The sequence below is a fragment of the Dermacentor variabilis genome, chromosome 2, assembly GCF_050947875.1.
Source record: "Dermacentor variabilis isolate Ectoservices chromosome 2, ASM5094787v1, whole genome shotgun sequence".
Lineage (NCBI taxonomy): Eukaryota > Metazoa > Arthropoda > Arachnida > Ixodida > Ixodidae > Dermacentor > Dermacentor variabilis.
In genome coordinates this window covers 111,301,170-111,318,717 of record NC_134569.1, presented here as the reverse complement: position 1 = coordinate 111,318,717, position 17,548 = coordinate 111,301,170, and the positions used below count along the sequence as shown (strand labels likewise).

At 47.6% G+C, this 17,548-nt stretch overlaps 1 protein-coding gene across 5 annotated transcripts in view; it reads left to right on the top strand.

Annotated features, from left to right (window-relative positions):
• The window catches only part of LOC142572542 (leucine-rich repeat flightless-interacting protein 2), a 59,415-nt gene that overhangs the window by 18,432 nt on the left and 23,435 nt on the right, over nucleotides 1-17,548 (top strand). Inside the window, exon 1 of one of the 5 annotated variants that reach the window (XM_075681723.1) lies at nucleotides 6,560-6,717. The exons of the other annotated variants lie outside the window; for them this stretch is intronic. Coding sequence (XP_075537838.1) covers nucleotides 6,646-6,717 — 72 coding nt within the window. The 5' untranslated portion in view covers nucleotides 6,560-6,645. Of the gene's footprint in view, nucleotides 1-6,559; nucleotides 6,718-17,548 lie in introns of those variants that run through there. 5 annotated transcript variants of the gene reach the window in all.

The following is a 17,548-nucleotide window of genomic DNA, read 5'->3' as shown; positions in this document are numbered from 1 at the left end:
ACTTTCCAACGCAGTGCCTTCGCTATGAGAAGCGTTGCAGTGTGGAAGCACCCGGATTTATTATTGACCGTCTGGCATGACGTGTAGGGACAATACATATAAGAAGCGAGACGAAGCCAGTCGAGACTGATGGAACATTCTTCCAAGCCTCTGTTCTCATTTGTTTGGCGGAAAACGTTACTTACCAGCGGTGAAAAAGGAGTTGCCATTTTGAATTCCATGTTCTAGCCGCATTGCTCCTACGTGTGCCTGCGTGCGTGCGTGCGTGTGTGCGTGCGTGCGTGCGTGCGTGCGTGCGTGTGTGTGTGTGTGTGTGTGTGTGTGTGTGTGTGTGTGTGTGTGTGTGTGTGTGTGTGTGTGTGTGTGTGTGTGTGTGTGTGTTATGTAGCAACACAATCGCCTGATCGTGAGGAACGCCTTAGCGGGTGATCACTTGGGGTTATTTAATGTGCACGAGCGCTATTGCAAGGTTACTGACCAGTATAAGGTTTCCGTTGTACACAAAAGGTGTCATACAAACATAGTTGTCAGTCCTTAAGAGGAATCTTTAGCTCGGGTGCTTCTATCTAAATACATGTAAAAAGAGAATTTGTTTTTCTCGGCAACTACTGCACGAAGTTTGACGAGGTTTGTCGCATTCAAAAGAAAAACTTAGTCTAGTGACTGTTGGTTTCGAATTTTTGAGTTAGGTTGTCAAATCTTTATTAAAAATTGGTAAAAATCGAAAATTTTCAAAAAACGAAACTATCAAGTTTGCAACCCTGTAACTCAACAACGAAAAATGATAATACAATTCTGTGAATTGCATCTAACAGTACATCTAAAGCGGACGAAATTGATATGTTACATATGAAAATAGAAAAACTTAGTAATATGGAAATACAGCTTTTGCAGAACCTTTGTAACCAACGTAACAAATTCACGTAAGATGTAAAATGACATAACAAATTTGTCCGCTTTGAATGATCTAATGGGTGCTGTTTACAGAACCGCGATATCTGTTCTTGATGCAGAACTATGAATTTGTATCTTCGTGCTTCTATTTTAGAGCGCAGCTCTTTGGCGTCCGTTCCTGGGTTTCGCGTCGTCGTCGGCGTTGTCGTCGGCCTCGTAACCAGCTCCGCCCCCCTTTCATCCCCCCAGCGCTAGCAGCGACCGACTGATACCGCTGGATGCCGCTGACGCCGCTAGAGAGTCAAGAGAGAGTCAAGATAACGTGACTGCATAGAACACCGTCGCCGCCATGCAGAAAGAGGAGGAAAGGGTCCCCCCCCCCTGTTCTTGTGTGGCGGATAGGGTGCTCTTCAGTTGCCGACGCGCCGGTTATTTCACGTAGGCCCCGGCACGTCGACGAATACGTGACCACCTTCCCACGGCTAGACCTGGTTCTTAGCGCTGCGGAAGCGAGGGTATCATATTGTTTGTGTCGGCATCGGCGGCGTTGTCCCTGAAACCAACTCCGCAGCTGGGGTTGACTCACTATCGGCGTCAGCGGCATCAGTCAGTCGCTGCTATCTCTTCCCTCCTCCCTTTATCGTGTTGTCCGCTTGCTGCGCGCGCTTCTGCCCCCATCGTTTGCCGCTGGGTGTACACGCCGCCCCCCTCCCCCCTCTTCCTGCGAGTCTCCGGTTGTCAAAGCGCCGGCTCGAACTTAATTCCTTTCTTCGCTCCTCCTCCAATGCAACCCCTGTGCGGTGGCAATCAGAGAGCCAGATCGGTGGCGGCGGATCTGTATATGTGCACCGCCCGAGCCGAAATTGCCGCTGCCGTTCGCCCTGTGCGGTGGCAATCAGAGAGCCAGATCGGTGGCGGCTTGACATAAAGACAAACAGCAATTTCCTAACACTTATGCGGGAGAACATCCCGTTCCTCTCGCTCGTAACGCGTCCCGCGGCTGTGACAACCTCGCGAGGCACTTGTATAGATCTCGTCTTTGAGAATCAAGCATTGGTGTACCAAGTCGAACATATATCAGTCTATTTCTCCGACCACAAAGCTTCCTTCATGACTGTCAAGAACTGTTAGTGGAGTCTTTGTTAAAGGAATACGTGTGAAAAATAAAAAAAAATTCTGTGATAGCGCATACATGTGTTGCTCGATTTCTTTGCCTCAATCTATCGAAAAGGTGAAACAGCTTATTTGCTGCGCTCAAATTTCGCATTAGGAAGTAACGTAATCGTCGGTAATTTTTTTTTCTTTCGAACGGTCGAATATTTGAAAATCTGTTTAAGAAAAATCAGGACATAAATCGAAGTTCCGCTTTCAACAGTCACTACAATTTAACTTTCTCTCTGAAATGCAACAAATTTCATCAAAATCGGCCCAAGGGTTATCTCAGAAAAACGTTTTTGCGTTTTACATGTATTTGAATAGGCCGCGTCGGAGTTGGGGCCCAAGCTAAAGCTTCCTCTTGAACGCCGCAGGCGTTCTTGCAGCGCACCCCTCGAAGTGCATGCGCTGCGGCCCGGTTATATTATCCGCAACTCTGTGCGGAGCAGTGACTATCCAAGTGAACGAAAGGCCCACTTAACAGTTGTTGAGCTATGGGCTGTTTACATTTCCTCTAAGACTGGGTTATGCACGATGAATCGGCCAACTTATATGTAATCCGCGCTGATAGCTTGGCGGCTATGGCGTTGCGCTGCTAAGCACGAGGTCGCAGGATCAAATCCCGACCGCGGCGGCCGCATTTCGATTGGGCGAAATGCGAGAAACTCCCGTGTGCCGCCGTGCATAGTGTGCACGTTAAATACCTGCAGGTGGTCTTGGAAACTTCATGGAGCGCTACAAACATGCACGGATGAGCTTTTTTTTTTTTTTTTACATGTGCCTGCGCAGCTATAGGAGCCAATCAATAAGCATACGAACCGGAAACTCACATGGGGACTACATGGAAACTTACATGGGGAAACTTAACGTCGAAAGTTTGCACACAGACCTTTCGTCACTGCATGAGACGCTGTTCTAGTATGCAATGGCGCCGCCAAGACTGATCTGCCTTTACTAAGACGGTTTTGATTTGTCGAGCTTGCCTGATTTTATATTAAAAACAGGGTGTCTACCAACCGGGAATCCTCAGGGATTTTGAATAGTCTGCAGATACTCAGGGAAAACTCGGGGAATTTGTGCTTCTGTTAGGGAAAATTAGCCGTCATGTTATTGAAAGGAAACGAAAATCGTGCTAATGCTGTCTCGAGTAACAGAGAGGAATCGTAGCGAATCGTCTTTGACGCCGTGTCGTCAACTGGAGGAGCTTGCCAGTGTACAGTCAACGACCGATTTTCCGGACGCACGATTTTTGGGACATGCCCGATCATTCGGGCGGCTTCGCGGCACCACCTTGGAGTCGGTGCACAAGAACGTATGAAACTTCGGATGCAAGAACCCTTCGCCGACCGATTTTCCGGACTTTTGCCGTAACCGCATGGCCTAAACGGCATTAATCAGAACCACCAACGCCGCCATCTTGATTATCTCGCCGCCTCAAACCGGCGCTCTCGCGGGCAGATCCGCTGGCAGCCGTACCGCGGCAACGCTATAGGCCTAGCTACTTCGACGTTCGCTACTGTTAGCAATTCGCCGCTAGCTGTTTGCAATGGCGCCAACTCGGCGTTTGTAATCCTCGCCAATGGCTTCGAAGCTCGGAAAGCACGGCGCGTTGCATTATGCCGGTTTCCGAAAGTAAGCTTCGTCTCAATACAGCAATGTTACGCGGTGAAGCTTAGCAAGTGTGGGAAGGGGCAATTGCACGGGACCCAGTATGTATTCCTTAATTGTAGGCGCGTGCACTCCCCGTCTTCTGTCACAGTACGAGCACCGATATGCCTAATAAGTGTGGTGGCAGGCCTTCAGAGCTTTTTCGGACGTGCCTGTGGCGATTTGAGACTTTGAAGACAATAAAAGACATGCATTCATTTTTTCGGACGCTTTCGCGGCCCCTAGGGAGTCCGAAAAATCGGACATTGTACAGCTGACCAAGACGATGCTTTAAATAGTCCGTGGGGTGAACGCGCGTCAGAAGGAGGACGAGAACAGACAGGACTGACGCATTTAGGAATGATCGGAAAAGGAAATGTGCCACCGCTTCTTTGAAGGAGCTTGAGCTAAAAAAAAAAAAACTGTTTCGGATTACGCCGAGATTCAGGTGTCCCTCATCCAAACCAAAACAAACTCTTTAAAACAGTGAAACGCAACACTGAGGGATTATGCGCAGGCGGAGAATATGTCAGGACAGTTGAGGTTGACTTTCCAGCTGCTGAGAGAGAATCTCACTTGTGGCAAAGTTCGGGCCTCATACCATTGAGCTCGCTATCATTTGATAGAAATAGCTCATATTCGAAAATATTTGTTTCTGTATGTATCTTCTTATTATTCGTATTTGAGGATGTTCGACTCGATTTGGAACGGGTATTATTATTTTTTCGAATATATTTTATTCGATGTGCATTCTACTAACCCCTCCCTTCTGTGTTCTTTTTGAATAAAGTAAATGCTACTCCCTAATAATCAAACTGGATTAAGTGGTTTTTTTTTAAATTTTTTAATATGCTTAATAAAGAGTGACATCATCGGGTGACATGGTGTCAGCCCGCCTTGACATAGAACAGAGTTCTGTGTCACTCAGGAAATTTTTCAAAGGCACTCAGGGAAAACCTGGAAAACTGGGGGAATTTGGAAATGTCAACTTGGTAGACACCCTGAAAAAAGAAAATACCGTTAAGTCGAAACATATCGCTTTATTTCAAAGTTTGGATAATTCGAAACAGTTTTGCATGTCCCGCGCGAAGGTAAAGCACCAAAGTCGAGTGTGTAGTACATTAAGTGGCAGCCGTGTGCCCCCAGTAGCCAAGCTGTTCAAAGAAAAAAATAATAAATAAAACACGGAGCAAGACGCGATTTACCAATTCCACTAACATTCGCGCTACCCGGACACCTTGTCATAGTCGAATAATAAATAAATTTTCGTTACAACACTTCCGGGAATTAATTGTAGCTATAGACTGGCAGGCGGTCTACAATGAAAGTGATGTTAACGTAGCTCTCCAGCAGTATACAATACTCTCCTTTACTCTAAACTTTGCGACGGGGTCCTGGTTTGTGGTACAACTTCAAAAACAAACTACAACAAATTAATTCTTTTACAGAAACGAATCCTTCGTATATACTGCAGCTACAATGGCCATTTTGTAGACCTTGAAACAGCTACATTATTTCAACGCTACTCCCTTCTTCGAGCAGACAGAATATATTACAAGAAACTTCTGATGACCATACACAAACAAAAATTATTCACCAAAATAGACAACGATGAAATACCTCGTTATTCACTGCGCCGGAATACCAGACACTTACCGAAAACAAGAACAAATTATGGTAAACAAACTTTCATATATCAGTCGACAGAAATAGTAAACAAGGTAGGAGAACTGTTAAACTTTAGTGCTTCAGAAAGCACCTACAAAAGACAGCTTAATGCATTATTACTCGCCGTTGACATTGCTTTCACTAATTATTAACATTTTCATTTTATTGCATCTGTGTGTAGGCATGTCTGACCTAATAAAGAGTGCATACTGGTAGAATTTTTGCTAATGTTTATGCGGCTTACTGGTCCTAAAGAACAAATATTGTAATCATTTTTGTTACTGAAATTATGATCTCTTGCGCGAAATATATATGTACGTTGTATGTGCATTCATTTGTACTGATTTTATCCGCTGTTGTAACCGTGGGGTCTGGGACCTCTGTCAGGCCTTCGTGCCTTTAGTCCCAGTCTCCCCTCGCTCGGACAAGAAATAATGTGCATGTGATGATGATGATGATGATGATGATGATGATTTTAAGACCTGCGGTGTCTGTATGCTCGGAGGTCAGACGACCGAACATCGTAGGGCTTATAATTGCATATTGCACCGTGTTCTTTAAGATACTTTCTTTTCGTTGAACAGCTTGGCTGAACGTTAGCTGCAGCGGTGCACACGGTATACAGCGTGTAGAGAAATCGACGCTACAAATCGAAGTGGGCGGGTTGGGCGCTGTTGCTAACAACTGTCTCGCCTTCTAACCATGCTTCACAGACTGGCACGAAAGAATACCCCGTGTAGTTGTAACTATATAGGTTATGGGTTGTAATTCGGGCTGTGACTAGCACGTGGACGCACGCACCGTTCCAGCCGTTTCGCTTGTAAGTGCTGCGGTCTGTGCGGGCAGAGAACGTTCTGCCGTCGCCGTTCCTGTATCGCAGCGGGATCTATTCTAGCCGTGGCCAAGAGCACAACCCGAGACGAGGCGCTCCACCGCAGGCGGCGTGAGGTTAGCGACCACGTGCCGGGGGCGCGCGGCAATGCGTGCGCTAGCGTTCTTCCTTTTCCGGATTCGTCGTCCCTTCTTCCTCCTACTCCTCCCCAGCCTGCCAAAGCGTGCGTGGCGCGAGCCGCGGCCCGTTTTCGACACGGGGCCTTGCCTCAGACGGGTTCATCGTGTTGGTGGGAAGGGGGAGGGGGGCCGTCGAAGGGTAAACCGGCGCCCCCTGGCGGCGCGCAGTCTTCGCTCGTCAAGTCTCGGCACGCGGCCGTCTGCTTCGATTCTGCCTGTGCGCGGGCGCGTTCCTCTTCGCGTCGTCCCAAGATAAGCCTGGCAGGCGGCATGGTGCACCAGGCCGGCCTGCTGGCTGCGCTGGCGGAGCCGCCGCGCAAGTTCTACATCCGCAACTACCGCGTGAGTTCCGTCCTCGCTCGCCGCCTCCTCGCGCCGGCGGTGTCTTGCGCGAACGCGAAGCAGCCTGCACGAGATGTTTCTTCCCCCCCCTTTTTTTTTGCGTCCGCGCTTGGGCACGCGTCGAGGGCCACGTCGCAACCGGACGGCGCACCTCGTGGCCACCTAACACTTAATCGCAGCGAACTGTCTTGCGCAAAGAAACGGCCGCCGCACTATTCGCGTTTGGAGATAGTGAGCGAATGGGGGGCGTTGTGCTTCTTCGCACCACGTCAGTTTAATTTATACGGCTGCTTTTTTCTTCGTTCTTTTGAACGGTGGTGATTAACGTTTTGCAACGACATGTGGGGTACCGAGACATTTCCTTGCTCCAGCATTCCTCCCTTTATTCTGATGCCGTGCCGATGTTTTTTATAGCTCTTCATCGAATGACGCACGTGCGCAGCGACTTATGGAGCAGTCCGTTATCCGAATTTCTCTTGTAGGCTGCCATATGCACGGTCCCAGCGGAAGCTATAGCTCCAAGACCTCGAACGAATGCTATTACGGATGTTACTAAAAAAGGGGTAAAAAGTGAACTCGCTTAATTTGAACATCGTCCTCGAGCTGGCGTGCCCAAACCGCGTGAAACCGCTTGTAACTATGCCCCCTGTTGCACGGTTGTGCTTGTCAGCACCGATAATTGAGTAAATGGACACATCTTTTCGTGTCTGAATTTCTCCAGATGCCGTAGAACTGCGACCGCTGTTAAAAGAATCGCCAGGATAGTTCTCTAACGAGGCTCGTTTTCGACACTATACAAAGCCGTTCCGACACGCCGCGAGCCGCTTATGCACGAATTCGATTTTTAGCGAATCGGCAGCAGTTTTGCCGTTCCGCATCGTATCGGGCCCTGCGGAATCGGGAGAGGAGGTCGCGGCGACTCGCTACCGCGGATGATACAGGTAACTCACGGCGCAGGTGACCTAGCTCACTGCTTGTGGCATCACAGCCAGTGTCATGAAGTAGTACTACGAGGTGAACTTAACAGGGCACTAAAGACAAATGTTAAGCTGTAATAGTAAAGCTTGAAGCAACAGGCATTGAGGCCTCTTACCGTGAGGAGGCTTAGCGAGCCAGAAAAGATGCAAGAACGAACCAGCTCGTCGTGATGTCATTGGTTTTGTCGGCGTCTGCACGGCTTTTAATTAGTTAATTGTTTATCTATAAAGAATGACATATACGTCGCATTCTAAAAAGAGCAGAAGGCTGAACCCAGTAAGCTTCCAGAACTTTTCCTGCAACAAAACAGCCCACATGCGAGAAAGTGCTTTGAAATCCGTGACTTCAGACCATCTTACTCCGTGCTTCAGACTGACGCACCAGCGCTTCGGTTTCGGCGCGAAATTAATTAAATAATAGTTTGGTCTTAGTCCTTTTCGATAGTACGATAAACCCTTTTCCACCGGATGAGCGAAAACGGGAGTTCTTAAGGAATATTTTTACCAGTCTAGATCGTTTCAGCGTTGATGTCTAATTGCAAGATAGTGGCTTAAACGAGCATGCGCAAGCTTCGCTGCATAGCATTCGCACACTGCGGAGAAGGGCCATAACGTACCGCCGCTGCAAAGCTGGCAAGTGACAACAGATCTCAAGATCGTGCCTGCTGGAACGTGCCGAAGGCTTAGAAATCATTGGGGGTAGAATATTGATTTAACGGGTACTTTATTCGCCTATCGCCTGCTGGCTTGGTGCCTATTTTGCTAAGAGTGCTCGGGCGCCAGCACGTAAATGCTTGTGGGTCTCCGTTTCGCCGCGATGTTAGAATAAACAAACAAACATGCTCCGAGGGTTCTGTTTTCGCATGGGAAAACTTAGCGGATGGTTGTGTTAATGGATCATTCTTTGTGAACAGTCGCTTTGAAACGAAATGGTGGCAGGCTTTACAATGTGTTTCGTCGTCACCTTGACTCGTGCCACGGCAACTGTTGCTGAAGTACTGTCCAGAAGTTTTCTGCCGCTTTATGCGAACTGCAATCTTTTTCTGCAACGATGTTAGTGTTTAAGGCGATGCGATTGATCGATTAACTTTCCTATAAATGGATTGTTTTAATCGCATTTGATGCAGTATATTTTGTGCCAGGTAGCCAGTCTTGTGCATCTAAAGTTCTGCTTGTGGTTTCGGGCTGACATTTAAGGTAACCAACTGTGCTGTCGTCGAGAGCTTTCCAATCGATGTCATATCGTTGACCCTTTTAACGCGGCACCGTTCAGAAAATCTGGTGTCGGCGGCGGCATCTTCGACCAAGAGATATCATCCCGAACGATGCATCCCGTATACCACGCAGGCCCTCCGCGTGGCGCAGGGGCGTTACGGAACTAATTGAATTTCCCGAAGGGAAATGCGTCAGAAAATTCGTAAAGTACGACTTACACACAACCTACGGACGTGACAGCGTCGGATTGTAATTTGAATGTAGGAGAAAACATAATTCTCTTACGCGTAAGCTCAAACACGAACCCCTTTTAACGTGATGGCGTATTACAGCTGCCGTTTGAGGTATGTCTTAGTAGGAGCGGCGCGGCCCGCTCGGTTCCTTACAACACCTTAGTGACCGGGAAGCGTGAGAAGTATAATTAGAGATCTTTGAATGGCTGTCGCGTTCTACTCTTACTTATTTGCCTTTCTTTTATTTTTTCCCATCTGCGTAGCAGTTTAATAATATTGGTACGTTATAGTCCGGAAACTCAGCTTTTTTTTTGTTTTTTGTTCTACGGATATACAGCTGACACGGATGTATAAAGTGACGCTACTCCGCAAGAAACCATAGTTCCTTTGTAGAAAGCAGTATCGATTGCACAATCTATGCCTTAAACAAACGCGCATAACGACGCTGGATTTTCAGCTTTTGCTTTTAGACGACGCACATGTAAATCAGCATTACCGTTTAAGAAGATTAATTGGCTCCGTCCCAACTCCGATGCCGCCTGTTCTAATACGCGTAAAAGACGGAGATGCTTTTCTGGTATAATCCCTGGACCGATTTTAATTAAATTTGTTTCGCATTTTAGAGAGGGTAAATTCTAGTGACTGTTGGAAGCGGAATTTCGATTTTGGGCCTGAAAACGTTCGCGAAAATTGCCGAAAATTGATGTTTGAAATAAAAGAAAAATGGAATCGCGAAGTTTGCAGATCCATAAATCGGTATCGCAGTTGTGTAAACTGCGTCCGTTAGAACATCCAAAGTGAATAAATTTAATAAAAATTTTTATCTCACATGAATTAGTTATGATGTTTACAAAGGTTCTGCAAAAGTCCTCACATATTAATACTTTATTTGAGAGCCATGTGTAATACTTCAATTTTGTCTGCTTTAGATGCACTCTTTGATGCAATTCACAGAATTCTGATCTCATTTTCGTTGCTGAGTTACGGAGTCGTAAACTTGGCAGTTTCGTTTTCTGAAAATTAGCGACTTTAACAAACATCGGCTAAATCAAAAATCCACTTCCTCACAGTCACTATATTTTAATATTTTCTTCTTAATGCGGTAAACCCTATGGAATTCGGCGCAGTGGTTGCCGCGAAACTGTTCCTTCCCATGTATTTATACAGGAACCCTCGAGCTAAAGCTTCCTCTTAAGAGGAAGCTTTAGCTCGGGTGCTCCTGTATAAATACATGTAAAAGGAGAACTTGTTTTTCTCACAAACCACTGTACCAAACTTGACGATGTTTGTCGCATTTAAAAGAAAAAAACGTAAAATCTAGTGACTGTTGGTTTCGAATTTTCGATTTAGATTGTCTATTTTTTAGTAAAAATAGGCAAAAATCGAAAATTTTCAGGAAACGAAACTATAAAGTTTTCAACTCTCTAACTCAGCGAGGAAAAATAATATGGTACGTCTAAAGCAGACAAAATTGATATGTTGCACATTAAAGGGACCCTGAAACGATTTTGACGATTTTCTACAATCATACTGAGACGTTAGCTCTGCGTAAAGCGTGTAATTTATTATAAGGTTTTAAGAATGCACATCGTTGCCGATCGCAGCACACTGCGCGGCGGAATTTTAAGCCGCCCCTACCCATATGACGTCAGTGGAGCGAGCTATACGATTGGCTGACCAGCGCGCGTGATCGATAATTTTTCAAACTTTATGGTAAACAAATGATGTTCGTAATAGTTGGAATGTTGGTTAATTTGTTTGCATAAAAAGAAATTAACATAAAGGGAATGCACAAGAACACTTTTTCAGTGCACTTGAGCACTTCCGGCACACACCAAGTGTCGTCTGCTTGTTCCGTCTTTGACGAGAGCTCTGCCGTCAGTGTCAGTCTGTCTTTTCGGGAGCGCTATGATTCGACTTTGTTGCATTGTGGACTGCAAACGTACGACTGACAATATGTCAAGGTGCGACATCGTGTCCCTCTGCAAGCCAGTAGACGAGCGAACTGGCTGCAGCGCATCGGACTGCCGCTATCCGATCGGCGCCAGGATTCGCGCGATTGCGGCCGTGACTTTACACCGGAAGATTACTAACGCAATAGCGTTTCGCGAGTCTGGTATTAGGGTAAAAGCAAGCGCAAGGGGGACAGGGCCTGGCCGTGTCCCCTTGCGTGTCGTTTCATGCGATGAACAGAAGCGCAAGTATGAATGGTCTGCACGGTGTAACCACCTGGTGGCATATAGAGCTCAACCCGGCACAGTAGCAGTAACAAAATGTATTCTTATTTGCTGCTGGTGTAAATTTTTCGCAGGAGTGTAATCGTTAACACGTTGTTTTTGTAAATGTTTAAAATGTCTTGCACTTGGTTAGAGCAATATTAGCTCTTTATTTGGCTGGTTAAGCTCTGCGCCAACGGGTGGCTGGACCGTGGAGACCGATCAGGCAGCTCACGTACGTCCACGCTAAGGTTCCTTCATCAGCTTGAGTTTATGCTTCCACCGTTCAGTCGAAACGTTCCACTAGTGCGTGGTTAACGGAATACCAGACACGTTCGACGCTGCGACAGAATGCTGTCGCAACGCACGCTGCTTCGATAGCTCTCGCTTGCGGTCGACGGCCAAGCGGCTAGCGGAGAGGTTTCGCGCAGGCGGGGGCGGGCTCCAAAACAACCGGAAGTGGACGATGTGACGTCGCATCGTGACGCAGAACCACTGAAGGCGGAACTTGGCCCCGATGGCTCGGCGAACGAGTTGAGGAGGAAAAGCGTGGCTGGGGAGGAGGGTAACTTGTAATCGCTTGTAGCTCCATTAATACGTAACGCTTCACTTAAATTGTGGTGCGAATGTTCTACTTAAGCTGTACCCTGCGCGTCTACAAAATTTGTCCGAACCCTTTCAGGGGCCCTTTAATCTAAAAAAAAAAAATAATCTAGTAATATGGAAATCTTGCAGAACCCTTGTACACAACGTAATAAATTCACGTAAGATATAAATTTGACATTGAATTTGTCCGCTTTGAATTATCTAATGGATGCCATTTACAGGACCGCGATATATGTTTTTGATGCAGAGATATTAATTTATAAACCTTGCGGGTCTACCTTTTTCTAACTTTCGAATTTTCTTTTAATTGCAACAAACCTCGTCAAATTTGGTGCAGTGGTTGCCGAGAAAAAAACAGTTCTCCTTTTACCTGTATTTAGATGGGAGCACCCGAGCTTAAGCTTCCTCTTAAACCGTTAACTCATGATGACTAACGACGATTGATTTGGGCCAAGCTGTTAATTGACGCCACGCCCTACTACGTGTTGTTCAAGATCATTCGGCAGCTGCAGCAGACCACATGCGTCGTGGCAAATAACATTGTGAACACGCTGGTGCCGCGATCTGGCCGACGCTGCGAACTTCCTTTCAAAGCTGATTCGGGCACTTGGCATGCAAGAAGTTTGGAAGATGAAAATGATGGGTAGCACATGTTGGCGTGATCTTCTTTTTTTTTTTTTTTTTTTGGAACTTCTATAGAGCTTTGTCTCCATCTAATGGGCTGCGCTGCGGAATTTGCTTGGCCCTCACAAATTTTGCTTCATATTTCGGGTTGAATACCTTTACGGAATGGTAGAAACGTCGACAGTAGCATCAGCACTAGCGGCGACGTCTTGTGACATGCTTTGCGCAACCGCAAAGCGTTCAAACTGTGTGTGCGCGCGCGCCTGTGTCCCGTCCCGGAAAAAAAAAATAAAGAGTCTCCATACAATGCGTTTCACGTGACTTGAGCCAAACTTTAAACATATGCAAATGCCACATAGCTGCACAGAACCGATGTAATGTCATTTGCCGTCGCTTGGAGAATACTTCTTTTTTTGAATTCCCATAATGAGATAATTAGTCTTAATTAGTTAATAAACCTATCAAATATTATAATTAGCTTAAAAGTGTAAATAAAAAATTGTAGAGCAACATGAAAATACTCCCGATACCGATCTCTGTTGCTCAATATGTGCTACATAAAAAGTGTTTTTCGGAACGTGAAGTCTAAGTAAAATATTTGAGATGTTGATTAATTGATTACGGCTAATTATCTGATTAGGCGTAATGTAGAAATTATCTGAGTATCTCCAAGCGACGGCAAACAACATTACCTTATTAGTTCTGTGCAGCTACGTGGCATTTGCATATTCTTAAGGGTTGGCCCAAATTGCGTGAAACATCCTCTATGCATTATTGATTATGTTGCTGCTGGTGACCTTGCGCCGGCAGCAAAGCGGAAAATAGTCCGTCACGGCAGAATCACTATTGGTCGTGTTCTGTGGTACAGCTTAGCGCCGCGAGATGGCGCTACCAGTTCTCCCTCGTGATTTTCGGACCTGTATTTCCGCGGTGACGGACGCTTGTGCGCGTGGGCGCTTATTTCACTCTTTATTTATTGCCGAGCTTCGTCTCGCATGACGGGGGTTCGTCGCTTTCTCTGGAAATATTTACAACGCCTCCGCGTCGGCTCCATTTACATCCATAGGTGGAGATTTATGCTCGTCGGTGGGCGCGGTTCGTCTGGCTCGGGATGCTGAGGCAGTATGGCGCCGTTGCGGAACCGTCTGCTCGTGCACGTAAAAAAGAATGGCCGAGATAGGGAGAGAGAGAGCAGGCTTATTTGTAAACTTCAGCTCCTTCTTAAACCTTCTGATCTATTGCCCCGTTGATTCATTTTGTGAGCTTGCCTTGGCGGACCCCGATGCAGAAAGAAAAGCAAAATGGGAGTCCCGTCCGCAAGAGTTGCTTGGCTGGCTCTTTCGGTCGACGGTGTTTCGACTTGTTCGATGTTTCGCAGCGTTGAGTCAACCGGGACCCGCGTTTTGAAACCGCGTGTTTTCGCTTTTTCTTCGTGAGATGCTTACGTGTATGCGTTGTGTGTGTGTGTGTGTTGAGCTTCTTTTCGCTAAGCACCCGTTTGAACTGCGCCGAGGCGAAAGAAAAGCAGGCGCGCGCGCCCTGTCTCAAGACAGAGTTCCAAAATACCCCGGCGGGAACGAGAGGGCTCGGCGCTCGCGTGCGTGTCTCGGCCGCCTTTCCTAGTCATCCGCGGTTGCTGCAGCTTCTCCGTTTCATTTGTTACGTGCAGCGTGCCAGGAGTAAGTGACAGTGGCTCCGAAGAATGGAACCTCCACCCAGGCGCTTGAGCGACGGAGTCTTTCAAGCGTATACGCGCCTGCCAGCCTGTGAAAAAAAAAAATTAACAAATCCTGTGCTTCCAAAAACAAGCGTGTCTTTCAGGCGCTTCATCGAAACAGGATCGCTAGATTACAAGGTTGCGATATTAGGCATCGGAAGGATGCGATAATGCTATGATATTTCGGCCCGCTATACCAAATCGGCCCGCTGCTGGAGCTCCAACATTGGCAAGGGTGCACGTAATTATGGCTCTCTGGCGAACCCTGAGCCGGAAGGGAAGACGTACGGCATGCGTAGCCGTGGGCCGCCGCCTGTCCTGAGCGCAGCGCGTCAGTGCTGCGAATACTTCTCTCCCGGTTGTACCCGGCGGCGTTTGCCTTATCGAGCTCGTCCAGCGATAGACTGCGACAAGCCCTCCCGTTCGCCTCTAGAAGTTTTAAAGCCGCGTAAACAAGACGACATGTTGGACGTGCACGCGTAGGAGTCGGTTGTTTTTGACGTCGCTTGAATTTCCCGCTTCACCCTGTCGCCACGGCATAGGTTTCGGCAGCATTTGGCCGAGCCAGTGGTTAATTGTTTAATAATTAAAAAATAAAGGAAGACTTTTGCTGCACTCGAAAATAGGCCAAAACTGAAACCGCCAGGAAAGAACACCAAAATCGCGAAAATACACCATGAACCAATTTACACCAATAAGGGTGTTTCTGTGTCTCACTCACCCTTTACACCCACTTCAGAATCAGTGTTTTGCGTATATAAAGGCTCTTGTCGAAGGCGTACTTAACAAAACTACACCCTTAGCGACGTCAGATTTCCAAATCGTGTACCGCAAGATTACGCCCTTCAGGTTAAGGGCGTAATATTAAGAAGATAATTAGCTGTCATCATCATCCGTGAATAAACTACCTTTTGATTGAATGTTTATTAAATAAACAAATTTAAAATCACTATGGGGCCAAATTTGCACGTTGGCATTAGCTTGTACCTTAAGAACCGCGAATTTATAATGGCCGTAACGAGAGTGATAGCACATAGCAAAACAGCGCACACATGACCAGCAAACGCATGTCAAGTAGCAGCTCACTTCGAGTACGAGACCAGCAAACAGCAAGCAGATGAGTAGCATTAGTTGCAGCCCATTTTGCGAGACGTAGTAAGAGCTATCCAATTTGTATTTATGCCAAGAAGAAAGGGCACTGCATTGGGCGTCTCGTGCTACAAAAAGGGTCAAAATGAGCATTAAACATTAAGTTGCTAGTCTCGCGGTGTGACGTCTTCCTTTCTGACCTCGTCACACTGTTTTCTGCTCGAAATCCTTCTTGCTATAATGTGCAACGAACGAGCTTAGGCAAACACTCTTCTCAGATATTTATGCCTTTACGTTCACGGCACCGATCGGAGCTGTGAGCGCCTGTCTATATGTGTTTTGCACGAATAAATGGTCATCGGAGGACATTTGCGAAACTATATCCTGCATGGTTTTGTGTGCTGGTGAGCAACACACAATTGTTAATTGAGCAGTTTCTCAAGACAGAGATTTACAGAAATAATTTTGCATTGTCAGCGCCAGTCTTACTGCATCGACAAAATAAAGCACCCTTAGGTCCTTGAGAGGTGTAACCTGCGGCGTATTCCCATCGTAGGCTCTTGAATGCTTAAGGGTGCAGTATGAGTGTTTCCGCCGAAGTTATTACGAACAGTTTTCTTAACACTGCAGAAAATAAGGGTGTGCCAAGGGCATTTTGTGCGGCATTCTACCTTGAAGGATGTGTCAAGGGTTTTACATTTTTGTTGTAGGGCTGATTACTGGATGGGTCACCACTTACATCCAAGTTGATGATTTACTGCGCGGGAGAAGCTTGGCGTGCAGCGCGCAGGCACTGAATCACGGCCTGTGAAAGAGGGCGCGACCCACAGTCGCATCACGTTTCTTTCGGGGGTGCCACCTAGCCGCGTCGCGCCAGGACGGCGGCTGACTGAATAAGCAATTGTGTCTGTTCCGTGAACCGACAAGAAGATTATAGCCTTACCTACGCGACATTGTATGCATTTCGTTTATTCGTATGTGCCTATAGAGTTTTCAGGTATTGCATATCGATTCGTACTCTATCATTACGATGCGTACTCCGTCTCTTAGGACAGGAAATGCGAATTCCCGCGCTCCGTACAAGCGTTTGGCACGGGGGCACGCGAAGGAATGATGGCGCTGGAGTGTCACGCTGCATTCCTACCTCGCAACAGCGCGCCGCCGCCAAAACGCACCTCGCCGCGCATACAGACGCCCACCGTGTTGAGTCACCGTCAACCATGACGGACGGGCAGGGGCCGCACACGCGCGCGCGATAGATGCACTGGTGCCAAGATCAAAGTCGCGACGACACTAAGCGGCGGGAGGGAGGTTGCTCCCGCTGCCCCGGGGCAGCTTGGAGTCGTTGGAGTCGATCCAGGGTCGAAGTGTCGCAACCGCTCCGAGGGCGGGCGCACCGTCGGAGCCCCGGGGTTCCAGCCAGAGCCAGCCGCAGGCGGGTGGCGAGGGCGAACTTCGCCGCGCGTATGTACAGTGGGCATGCGGGACCTGCTGCTGCTGCATGCGTATATAGGGGGAGCGCAAACCGGCGCCTCCTCCTCCACTTTCGTCGTCGCCCATCAGTTGGGAGACGACGACGTGCGGCTGTCGCTGCAGCGGGCGCGAAAACATGCGACAGCGTGCTTTCTCTCTCTCTCTCACTGTGCGCGCGGACTTGTCAACAAGACCGCGACATTGTCCAATGCCTCATGCTTGACTGCAGCTGTGTAGCTTCGCATTGCGCCGATAGGTGGTGGCGATTGCGTGCCAGTGCGGCAGGGGGAGGGGGGGTGGGGGGGCTAGAGCTGTGCGCGTGCGCCTTGCATTTGCACCGCATGCAATAGGCGATTCTTTTGGCAACATTCTAGCGCACGTATTCACTTTTGTGGATCGAACGTTGCCTTCTGGCGCATGGAGTCGGCATCGATATGTTGTTCTTTTGTTTCTTATGTATATGAGGGGGACAAGAAGATGTCATATCTTGCAGATGCGGTCTTCCAAGCTGTTAGTATTCGGGAAGCTGCCGCTGCGTCGTCCCAGACCACTAGCCTCGGACTATAGGTTCTTGAACACTGACCGCCCGCACCACGTAGCTTGCCCGTTGCCGACAAAGCTTGCATATTCCGAGAATGTATCGCAAGGGAATTGCGTACGCCGACCAGTATCTCGCAGAAA